This window comes from Cervus canadensis, chromosome 14 (genome assembly GCF_019320065.1).
Source record: "Cervus canadensis isolate Bull #8, Minnesota chromosome 14, ASM1932006v1, whole genome shotgun sequence".
Lineage (NCBI taxonomy): Eukaryota > Metazoa > Chordata > Mammalia > Artiodactyla > Cervidae > Cervus > Cervus canadensis.
Window position 1 is genome coordinate 12,676,516 of NC_057399.1, and position 12,850 is coordinate 12,689,365.

At 40.1% G+C, this 12,850-nt stretch overlaps 1 protein-coding gene across 4 annotated transcripts in view; it reads right to left on the minus strand.

The window, feature by feature from the left end:
* Positions 1–12,850, minus strand: part of MELK (maternal embryonic leucine zipper kinase) — a 72,668-nt gene that overhangs the window by 29,712 nt on the left and 30,106 nt on the right. For 3 of the 4 annotated variants that reach the window (XM_043487080.1, XM_043487082.1, XM_043487083.1), the window contains exons 9-11: positions 8,940–9,008; positions 7,311–7,409; positions 1,753–1,839 (exon numbers count right to left, since the gene is read on the minus strand). In XM_043487080.1, the coding sequence (XP_043343015.1) occupies positions 1,753–1,839; positions 7,311–7,409; positions 8,940–9,008 (255 nt within the window). The remainder of the gene's footprint in view (positions 1–1,752; positions 1,840–7,310; positions 7,410–8,939; positions 9,009–12,850) is intronic. The other variant, XM_043487084.1, reaches the window with a different exon arrangement.

Here is a 12,850-nt window from a genome sequence, read left to right on the forward strand (position 1 = left end):
GTTCCTAGGTGATTCTAATGTTCGGCCAAGGGTTTGAAGAGGTTGTCTACTCATCCCCAGGACTGGAAAGTAAGTACAAACAGGCATTTAAGAATGAAGGGGAAGTACACAAGAGGAAAACGATTGCTCTCCTCACACATTCCTGACGTTGGTCACGCCCAGCTTTCAAGACAACCGAGATGTTTAGAGAGATGTAATACCAGAAAACCGTCTCTATGATGCTTTATTATATTGCTTTATAATTCCTATTTCCATTTCAGTTTCAAGTTTGAAAATTATATGTAGAGACCACATAAAGGACACTATTTTAAAGACTTTTTACCCAAAGATTCTTGACGTTTTGAGTATGTTATTTTTCAGATTCAGATTTTAAAAGTTTGTGAATCTCCTGCCAAAGTTTTTCTGCATAAAACAACATGATACATGGGATTTGCTTTGAAATGTCTTAGCTAAAAAGGGCAGATGGAGGACAGTGCTGGGATATACATAAAACTGGCAAAACGTTAACACCTATTCATTAAAGCTAAAAGATGAGTGCATGGAAAATCATTGTTATTACACTAGTCCCTCTATAGATATTTGAAAATTTCTATAATAACAATTGAAAAGCAATTTCTTTAATCCAAAATATAGCTTTCTATTAAAGATCATCCCAAAGAAAAATTCATGTTCATATGAAACTTGTCTATGTGAAAACTTCAAATTTTCACTGTAAAAGACGAAGGACCTGGGACTTCCCTGGTGGTCCAGTGGCTGGGGCTCCCTCTCCTAATGCAGGGGGCCTGGATCCAATCCCTGGTCAGGGAACTGGATCCCACATGCCATAACTAGGTGTTCTCAGGCTGCAGCTAAGACCTGGTGTAGCCAAATAAATAAATACTTAGGAAAAAAAAAAAAAGAAGGACCTGACACCTCTAGCAGCAGTTCCCAGTTTTTGCCGTTTCCTTTCATTCCACTGAAAAAGTAAATTATCACTCTGGTTTCCAGATATGTTCCATTTGTCTGAAATTGTCTTTCAAAAGACTTACTGTGTCATTCAAAAGAATTCTTTTGTGTCTCCTCACTGAAAAAACTTTTGGCTTAGCAAAGCTTTGGTTAGTTCTTTAAAAAAAAAAAACCTGCTCAAGGCCTTTACCTTTCAAGTTAGAAAAGAGGAAAAAGCAAACACAGTTCATAGGCGATGAAAGACACGGCACTGAACCAGGAGGTAAGGTGGACGCGGCCCCGCCCATCACACCAGACTGTACCCGGAGACAGCCTGTTTCCAGCAGGAACTACATATAGGATCCAGTTAAGCATCTGAAACAGCTAAAAATGACCCAACACCAGAAATCATGATAATCATCTCATGTATTTGGTTCAGAACACTGGGGGTAATGTGATGCTAATGGGATGCTTTTAGGTAAAATGAAAGAAAGCTCATTGCTGCGGCAGAATCACACTTCTGTGTTAAAGAATTTAAAGTTGTCAGAATTGGAACTCTGAAAATTCTCTGGACTCATCTGATCTCTTTCTTAATTTTTCTTCCACTGTAATTCTCTTTGTTCAACCTCATTTCTAAAGAGGATATCTAGCAGACATCAGAAAAGAGTTGAAAATATACACAAACATAAACTAAGTGCAATACAGTATTTTCACCTGGAATAAAATCTTAGGCCTGAAAAATGCTATACTATTTTTAATGTACTGATAAAACAAAAAAAAAAGATGAAACAAAAGATAATACTTTCAAATTCATGCTGTATTTCTTACCAGTGAAATTAAATCCTCCATAGTTTGCCTGTTGTTTCTGTGATGTACAGAAAGCTCCGTTACACAATCTTCATCAAGGTGAATAAGCTAGAAAAAAATTTTTATTGATTTTATTAACATTAATAAAATATTTATGGCTTTGAAACCTTTAAATTATGATAATTACCTTGTAAAATCAAACACCAACATGTAAAAACAACATGAGTTTGTCAAACTCTTAGGTAAAAATAAACATCCTCCACAATTTTTAGAGATATAAGCAGATAACAATAAGCAGTTCAAGAAGGTGATGAGCTCTCTTTCCTAGCTCTTCACGTCCCCATCATCATCTGAACGACTGCTACAATTCTGCGGTGCAGCCCAGGGACTCTATTCTCTTCCCCTCCTGCAACACAGGGACCGGCATTTGCACCAAAGAACAGATATCTAGGCATCAAAAACTAGTGTCTGCACAAGAGACCGCGTAAAGAGTGGGTCAGACTTGTAGCACATAGTCTCCCAGGTTATGTCTGGGTTTAGCACAAGCCAAGGAGCCCTTCTGATGGTGCCACAGATGCTGCACAATCATCATTATGATGAAGGTCCTGGCAAAGCACAAGTGTTAAAGGAAGAAGTAATACTGCCTCTACACAAACATTCTTTTGATTAAGGACAGAAATGATCCAAAGCATCTCTGCAGGATGAGACCTCACCAGAGATGGGACCAGAAATAGGTTCTCGGAACCAAACAAGGATCACTGAGAATGAAAAGGCAGGCAGGGTCTGGCCTGTCCCTCCAACAGGAGCTCAGAAAATCACATAGGAAGAGAATTATAAGGAATGTAATTATAAAGTCATATTTCCAATGTAAGAATTCACTTCACAACAGCCCCAGTAAGTAAGGTTTCACTTTCTACTTAGTCTTCATCTCCAGAACAGCTGGGATGGCTAGCTTTGTCCTCCTCCCCTAAAACTTGTCTCCTTCTGATTCCTACCCACTGTGAACCGGTACAGTCCGACAGCTGACAGGCTTTAGAAGTAGACGACCTTGGTTTTCATCATTTTATCACAAAAGAACCGTGTGATCTTGAGCATGTTATTACACCGTCCTGTAAAATAGAGATGGCACCTGCCATGTAACATATGCAAGCTATGTGGAGTACCTAAACGAAGAGGCCCTCAAACAATGGTGAACTATTTTTACTAACAGTCTTAATTCTGTTTCCTCTTTGGTATAAGAGCCTTTCATAAATTTGAATATTCCTATTATCAGCAACCTTTCTTCTCCAAGCATTCTCTTTTCCAGTCCCTTTAACCACCATTTCAATGATTAACTCCTCCCAACCATCTGGTCCTTTCTTTAGATCATAGTTCAGGTTGTCACTGACCCTCAAGATCCAAGAGAGGTTTGCCCAGCAGAAGGCAGAGCACTACCATGACCTTCCCTTGTTCTGGACACCATAGTTGTCTCAACAGACTCAAGGGAAAACCATGCGCCACCATGAAACCGCGGGGACGGTACAAACAATGACCTGCATGACCGGCTGGTTCCTCACGGGCTATGGAGAATGTGGAGACCACAGAGGTTTATACTGATGGTTCCAGGAAAGTCACCAATGCCACAAGTAAGTTTTCCTCGTGATTCTTTGACCTCAGCAGTTCCCCGAACTGTAGATTCCCACTTCAGGAGAACTCAGACTCAGAAGCCCAGACATTTTACAACTCAGCTGGGTATCTTCTTGTTGATATCACTGCTCAAGCATGAAAGACGGGATTTCTGGGGTTCCCACCATGACCTTAAGTTACTCTCATAAAAACAAAAACCTCTCCCCCACAGCCTCTTGCTCTGTACTTTTATCACACGGTATGTGGAGGAAGGGACTCGATGCGATCTTCTTTGCTGGGCTCTTGAACTGGAAAGAATGAAAAGAGTGGGACAAAACACCAAAGTCTGAAAAATACGGTTTCTCAAACTGGGTTTTTCAAAGAGGTTCAATACTTTAAGTACTCTGAATTCTCAGCCATACACACTCCAGTTAAATCAAAAATGTGCGCCAAAAGCTAGCCAATTATTGTGGATTATCCGTGCCTACGACATTCCCTGTTCAGTAGGGCAGAAAATGGAACGGAATATAACTTCTATTTTATACAATACTTGAGCACTACAGCTACGTGTGAAAATGATAGAAGATCATGCATACAGTTACAGAATAGCATCTCCACCTTAAATATCCAAGTAAATCTGAATTATTTTTTATAGTTCACCCTTGATGAAAGACAATACTGAGGCAGACAAGCAAATACTTCAAAAAGCAATAATCCCTTAGAGCTCTTCTGTATATAACTCATTTGATCCCTGCAATAGCTCAGTAAGGCAGATATAACAGATGAATGACATTGCATTTAAAGCACTTTATAAACGACAAAACATAATCCAAACATACAGAAGAGACTGACATTAGAATACCCACCCACATTAGAGGTGAGAAAGACTCAGAAAAATTTATGCCATTTGCCCAAGATGGGCATTTTTCACCCTAGCTTAGGGTTCTTCCTACCACACCACAACGCCACCTCTCCGAGACTCTGTCCCAATAGCTATTCCAACAGAGACCAGACAAGCAATGCTCATCACAAAGGCTACCGCTACACAGTATACAGGACCTGAGTTTCAACTTCTGACCTGTCAGATCCATTATGTTCTGGAGCCCTTCTGCTTGGGTTAAGATCCTGGTTCTACACTTACTAGCTATTTGACCTTGGGCAAGTTATCTCATGATTCTGTGTTCAACTGCTTCATCTGCAAATGGGGACAACAGTACCCAGTTCAGAGGGTTTATATGAGGGTTAAAGGAATTAAGAGAGTTAAAGACAAAAAGCCCTGAAGGGTTCTATCCTAAGGGCTCTATTGTTATACTACAGCGCTATGGCTGCACACCTCTCTATTATAGTAAGCATTCAATATACATGAGCAATTATTATACTAATATGTAAGGGAAATCATATACCTTTTCAGAACACTCAAAACTATGTATCCTACTTTACACAATGCCACAGTTTAAAATAATCTTCGTGCTGATGAAATCAGAGACGGTCTTCATTTTGGCATCTACTCTGTTGCAAACAGTAGCATATCCTCCCCTGTTAAGGATCACGGCTGAGAAGACATGCAAAGCCCTCCCACGCGTGGAGAAACGATGACCCCCAATGGCTGAAAACAGGCATTGGCAGCACGCATGGTCACCATCCCGCAAGGGGCACAGCATAGCTCCCTGGCCCGGAGGCCACGCTGCTCGGCCAGCAAACGTTCTGCTGTCTGTAGGCTCTCAGCTATTAGCATTAAGCTGCTGCTTGAAGATGTCTTAAAAGGTGAAAGAAAACAGGGAGAAGAGAAATTTCAGAGACTGACAATCACAGGAGAATCAGGAGGGATTTGAGGTCAGGCTATGTGGTCCTCACAGGGGACAGACCAGTGAGAAGGGGTTAAAAACAAACAGCCTATTTTTCCAGGTATCTATATTTATTGGTGTGATTCTTCCAGAAAGCAAATATCCTACAGTTGTATCAGGTCTACAATGTGGCGTGTCTCCAAACTGTTCTGTTGACCCATGCACAAACTCCACTTCACTGTAGACGTTTTAGATTATCAGAAAACATCCCCAATTATCTGATAAGGCTATTAAAATACTGCTCCTTTAAAGCATTAAAATGTTTTTCTAACTACATACCTGTGTGAGGCTACATTTTCTTCATATGCTTTAACCAAAACAATGTATCAAAAGAGTGTAGAAGGAGATGAGTACCCAAGTGTCTTCTATTAAGCTAGACTTTAAAGAAATTTGCAAAGACGTAAAGCAGTGCCACTCTTCTCACTACATTTATTTCTTAAATAGTTATGTTTAACTTCTTGATTTCCTTGTCTATGAAAAGGGGATAAGAATTGTACCAACTTTGATGCCTACGCCTTCCATACTGGCTCTGGGTTTTGCCTTGTGGCTTGCTTTGGCCAGACATTAGTAAGTACAATGAAAGCAGAGGCTTGAAAAATGCTTGAGCGTTAGGGCTTGCCTGCTTTCTTGCTTCTTTTGGAATCCAGCCACCATATCAGGAAGCCCACAGTAGCCTGCTGGACGCAATGTGACCCAACAAATAACCAGCATAAACAGCTGGGGTTTTTTTGGCCATGCTATGTCACATGTAGGATCTTAGTTCTTTGACCGGGGATCAAAACCGAGCCTCCTGCAATAGAAGCATGGAGTCTTAACCACTGAACCACCGGGGAGTCCCAGGAGCTGGTCTTTTGAGTGAATCTCATACAATCCAGCCACGTTAGAGTCCCCAGTTGACTGCGGCCACACGAGTGACCTCAGGTAAGACCCACACAAGAGCAGCCCAGCTGAGCCCCAAATTACTGATCCACGGAAACTGTAAATTATTGTTTTAAATCACTAAATTTGTTTTTTTTCAATGTAGCAATAGTTCATTAATATGCAAAATGTGGCTACCCCTTACATAAAATAAACTGTAAAGATTTACTGTGTAACACAGGGAACTATCAGTCAATATCTTATAACAACCTATAATGGGAAATAATTTGAAAAAATATATATATACATGCATAACTGAATCACTTTGCTGTACATCTAAAACTAACACAATATTTTTAATTAACTATAATTTTTTTAATTACACATATTCTTTAGTAACGCTCACATTTTTATCAAGTTCAAACTGCCAATTGTTAAAAAATATTTTTAAAACAGTAATGTAGGAATACTTGTTAATATAATTGCTTAAACTTGCATAGCACCCTGTATTAAAGTTCCTTCCTATATATATATATTAAACCAACTCTCAGGGTGTAGTGTGGTCTGCAGACCCCGAAGAATCTCCAATCAAAACAATATAACAAAAGAGACAATGCAGAAGCTGGTGAGATCCAAGTGCCCTCCTTTAAGCTAGGCTTTAAAGAAACTTGCAAAGATGTAAAACAACGCTATTCTTCCCACATTTATTTTTTAAATATTCATTTTTCATAAAAATATTCATTTGTGATAAACTGTTAACAGGTATAGTACTGTTACTTTTAAGTGAATCAATTAATAAATATTTTAATAAATTAATATTAAGAGCATTAAAGGGGGCCTCAGACTTAAAAGTATGAGAACCACTGCAACACTGTAACTACTCGGGAAAGTAGACAAATAACAGGTTTAACCTAATTTTTACAGACGAATGTACAGGTTTGGAAAAGTTAAGTAACCTGCCCGAGATTCTCAGAGCACTGTTCACAATCTGACTATGTCAGAGACACCTGGGAGCTTTTTAAATATCCATTAATTGTTGTGGGAGGGAGCACAGGCACTTTTTAGGGTCCTTGTGATTCTCATGTGCCGGCCTGGTTAGGCACCACTGTCTGGGAGGTTAACAGGTGAATGTAAAATTCAGTTACAGTCTCCTAAACAGCAATCTGATGAATAAGTCTACAAAATATATTTTCTTTTATACTTAGACCACATCACTGTACATCCTGAATCCACACAAAGTTTTTTGTTTGTTTGCTTTTTAATTCTACTTACAGGAGCCTTGCTTTGCCACTCAACAGGACAGTTGTAATCGTGCATGATCCAGGGGTGGTTCAAGAGATTTTTCATAGAAATCCGTTTCTTTGGGTCCACCTAGTGGCCATTGAGAGGTAGCTGGAGATTAACATTTCAAATGGAGAGCATAGAACACCTTTTTCTCCTCAGAACTCAAAATTCATCAGAACAGATGTAAACTTTTATCATCACAAAAATGCTGTCAAAGACCTTAAAATGGCCTTGGAATAAATTCTTTTAAAAGGGGAATAGAAGCAAGAGAACTATAGCAACCAACATGGCTTAGAAGATAAATGTTTAACAAACATGAACTTCATTGGTATGGACATTATTCATGAAGTTCAGTCAATCTATTGTATGATGTAATAGTCTTTTGCTGGAAAACCTATTCACAGGAAATATTCACCAATTTAATATTCAAGCAGCCACAATGCAGGGCATTCACACTGAATATGCAATCTCTACCTCCGGTGAGCTTACAATCACATAGAACAAGTTGAAAAGCATACCTTTCTTTTCCATTTGTAATTTTCAAATGTGAGGAAAGGAAAATTAATCAACACAGATTAAGTTTTGGGGAGTTTAGAAGAAAGGATGAGGTGTTTTCAATCTCATTATGGAGATTTGGTGGTCTGGTCTACTTAATCAAGGTGGGTGAGCTTGAAGTAAATTTTGAATAAAAAGTAGAGATGGCTTAATAGATGGAAAACTGAAATACATAATAATGAAAAACATACTGCACTAATAAGGTACTCATATTTTCAAAGTGCTTCCTATTAATCTCATTTTATCCACATAACACGATGCAGCAGTGAGGCCAAGCTCAGAATCCCCATTTTCAGGTCAGAACCAAGTTAGGTGGCATGCCTATTGATCTGTAGGGAGGATAACTAGCCTTCAGCACTCCCATCTTTCACCTTCAGAGGTCAATACACCAAATCAGTGATTCTTAAATGTGGCCCCCACCAGGCCAGCAGCATCAGTGTCATCTGGGAGCTTGTTAGAAATGCAAACTCTTAGTCCTGCCCCAGATCTATAGAATCAGACCCTCTCCGTTTGAAGCCCAGCAATCTGGGTTTTACTAAGCCCATCTGGCAACTCTGGTAGATGCTAAAGTTTGAGAACCATAGCACTAGATCAAGGGCCCACTCAGCTGTACATCAGCTCATTCAAGCGTTTATTCCATATCTACTATATGTCTAGCATACAAAGAGTGGGAGCAAGAAACCAGAAAACAGTGGAGCAAGAGATGATTAAACTGACAATTCTCAAGAAAAGGGAAGAAAAACCAAATCACCAGACATATATTAGCTGTCTTTAAAAAAAAAAATGCAGGTCTTTCCTGGAGGTCCAGTGGTTAAAACTTCACACTTCTACTACAGGGGACGCAGGTTCGACCCCTGATCAGGGAAGATCCCACATGCCATGTGGTATGGCCAAAAAAAGAAAGCTGCGTTTGCAAAGAAAGCACTAGTAAAGAATATTTGCAGAATAGATATAATGAATAGAATTTTTTAAAGGTGATGTATAAATGTAGTAGCACAGACATCTTAATATCAAATAACTGCAATAGACTTCTATTATTTAAAAATAAATAACAAAGATTACCTGTAGCATTTGCTGAAGAAGTAGAACACTACTGGGCGAGAGCCACTTAGGAACGTCATATTTCCCTCTCTACAAAAAACAAGAAAAGCATTAAAGAGATTTAGGTTCAACCAGCCTTAACAAAAATTTCTACAGTTAACAACATGCTAGAGATTTACTTCCAAGCTTGAAGACTTCGCCCAACTTTAAGACATGGCAAACATATATCTTACAGGCCTTTGGAATCTATAGTATTATTAGTGGACAGAAGTATACACTGTAGACAATGTTCATATTGCTAAAGCAAATTTTAGTTTATAATCCCAGAAGAACTGTCAGTTGACAAAGTTAGGTCACATAAAAGCGTATTTGGTAACTGGACACAGGCTGTGGTTACCCACGGGTCACGTGTCATCTACAAGGCAGAATTCACTATCACTGAAGAACTGGCACTGAAGAAAGCCACCCCTTTGGGGAATGGAAGAGACTCAGGAGACAAATGCTTACAACCTGTTAGACATTACAGTCACTAAGTCATCAACCAAAACAAGACTAGGGGCTTGCTAAACACTAACACGTGACAGAATAGTACCTCTTCACGCAGCCTGTCACACACCCTTCTTTCCCAATTCATAGGAAATGACAGAATCATTTTTCTTAGCAGAGAACAAATTGTTTAATGATGCTAGGATAACAGGTTAATTGTATGAGAAAATTAAGATTGAACTGTAATTCAAAATCTACATCAAAATTATTTCTACCCAGATTAAAGAGTTAAATGCAAATACAAAACCATGAGAATACGGAAAGCATCGGTGATTAGTTTTTAGAACCTGTCTAGACATGACAGCAATACCAAAAACTATAAAGATTAACAGATGACAAAATTAAAAACTGACATTTCTGTAGAGCAAAACACAACTAACAAAGTTAATTAACAACACAGTGAGAAGGGGGAAAGCCTTTCCACCTAGATGACAAAAGACTAACCTACTTTATCATGTACAGAGCTCTCACAGATCACCACCGATCCTGCTCTCCCAACATTTCCCTTCACAGCAAATGGCGATTGCCTTACCCACTCCTCAGGTCAGAAACCTTGGATCATGGGCTTCCTTGGGGGTCCAGTGGCTAAGACTTCACACTCCCAACGCAAGAGGCCTGGGTTCAATCCCCATCAGGGAACTAGATCCCACATGCTGCAATTAAGAGTTTGCACGCCACTACTAAAGATCCTGCTGGCTCTCAAGTAAAGAACTTCAATGCCACAGTGAAGATCTGGCTTCAGGCCCAGCGTGGTCTGTGCCCCACATCCACCAACTCCTTGCTACCTCCCAAACTCACCTGCTCACTCTCTCCCTCACTCACCAAACTATGATCACAAGTCAAACACAAGGCCTGCCTTAGGTCCTGTGCACACTTTGTTCCCGCCACCATCGTGCTTTCCTCAATATCAGCAGAGCTTGTACCTTTACCTGCTTCAGGTCTCCCCTTAAATACCAGTGGTATCAATGAGGTCTCCCCAAACCACCATTATAAATGGCATCCTCATGCACCATCATCCTTACCACCCTTCCAAGGCACCTTCTGTACAGTCCTTATCTCCACTTGTCATACTACATATTTATTTGTTTATTTTCTCTATATTTATTTGTTTATATGTCATAGTACATATTTATTTGTTTATTTTGTGCACACACACACACCCAGCATATTTATTTTGTTTAAATATGTCATACTACATGTTTATTTATAAACACAAATTTGTGTATAAATATGTCATACTACATATTTGTTTATACATTAGAAAATATTCTAACGTATTCTATTTACATTAGAATATAAACTCTTTAAAAAAATCACAGGGATTTTGTCTGTACTGTTCACCTAGAACACTGTCTGGCCCTAACATAAAAGGTGCTCAATTAATATTTGTTGAATAAATGAACAAATAGGATAAAAGCATACACTCCAAAAGAAAATGGACAAAGAATATTCACAATTCCAAAAACAAGAGCTTTTAAATGGTCAATAAACATGATAACATGTTCAACTAATCTAGTAATAAAAAAGTAATTAATTTAAACAAAAATATGATCTAAATTGATAAACTTCAAAAAAATTATCCAGTGTTCGAGTTCAGAGGCAAGAGCACTTATATATACAACGAGAGAGTATAAACGTTTCTGAAGAGTACTGTGGAAATATGTTTAAAAAGCATTCAAGATCAAATATCCTTGATCCAGCAATTACACTTCTAGCAATTTATCCTAAGCAAATAAATTGGCATAAAAAAGTTATTACTGTTATGAATAGTAATATTCATCACACAATTGTTTGTGATACAACTATGGGGACTAAGGAACATGGTCTGGGAGAATCCAGAGGGTCCCCAAAACTAATCAAAGACAAAATTACCTGAATAAGGATCCTGAGTTAGAAATCTATTACAGGTCCAGGGAGACGAGGGTGTTAGGTAGTTAGAATAGGAAAGAGTAGTCCAGAATGGCGGTGGCTAAAGGACAAAGACGGGAAAAGCCCTGGAAAATGGAACAGAGGAAGGTCCAGGGACGGGAGTGAGGACTGCAGGTGGAACAAACAGCCCTCCTGGCCAGCCCAATTTACACAGGGCAGGCTCAGGGGGAGGAGAAAAAACACAGAAAAAGAGGCGCCAAAATCGAGCCCCTGGCCTCTCTTCTCTTAGCATCTTCTGGGTCAGCCCGCCCTCATGCCTCGAGGATGTATTTTCCTTTGCTTGCCAAATAAAAAGGCTGTAACACTGGTCCCTCCATTGCTTCAAATGTTTGCTGCGGTGAGACAGAACCAAGGAAATCACAGACTCCCCTGACCACGGCAAGTGCACACATGCGCATGCACGCAGGTACATGCGCGTGCACACACACACACACACCCACACCCAGCAATGACTGAACTAGGCTGGGACGGCAGAGGCGGGCAGGTGGAGAAGCCATCGGCTAGCAGCTGCATTGCCTCCTCTGTCCTCATGAACTGTCTAGGACACAGTTCTCACAGGAACCAGTCCAGCTTAAAGGTGAGGCGAGGAATGGACAGTACAGATCACTCAGAATCTGAGACCTACATGACAGGCTGGACTTTGATTGTGTTAAAGAAACAGTCAAAGTTCCAAAGAAACGCTATCAAGCAATTTATTTAAAAAGAAAAGGTGCTAATGTTAAAGCAACTCAACCTCTAACTCAGCCTCTCTGATGAGAGCAGACCGGTTGACCTACAAAGTGTTTCCTAGGAAGGGCAAGAGCTTTCATTTTACAAATGACATTTAATGTTATTAAGTTTTTCATTCTCCTTTAGCTAAAGCACTCACTGCTACCCGGAGATCCCACGCCTATTTATGCCTTGCCAGGGCACCTACACACACGCCAACGTCAGGTGCTGACGTCTGTTTCTGACCGTAATGAGAAGCCTCTAATTCACTTTTCCTTACTACCCCTCATCCACCAAGCACTGAGACTCAGTGCTGCCTAGGCTCAGGCTTACCCCTGGGAAGGGGGACTTTCAGATGCTTCAGCCACCTTGCTGGGACTCAGCACCAAGTCACATGCAGGACAGGCCGTGACTTGGCTGGCCCCACTCTCTTATCTCAGCTTTTCCTTATTCCTGCATCCAGATGTCTCTCATGATTCAAACCCTGGGTACCTGACATGTTCTTTTTCCTGGTAAACTGATCGTTTGCCTGGTACCTCAAATTCCATAGCCTGCTCTTACCAGGGTCCTGTAGAAAACAGAGACAGCCTGGGGTTGTCTCTACTATCCACTTATAATGATCAGAGGGTCGTGATCTGAGTCTGCAATCACAGCCTGCACGGCCTGAAGCGTCCTCTGTCTTGCTCACGGGTCAGAACCTCCATGGACTCCAGTGGGTCTCCACTCATGCTGACTGGATGCAGAGCCAT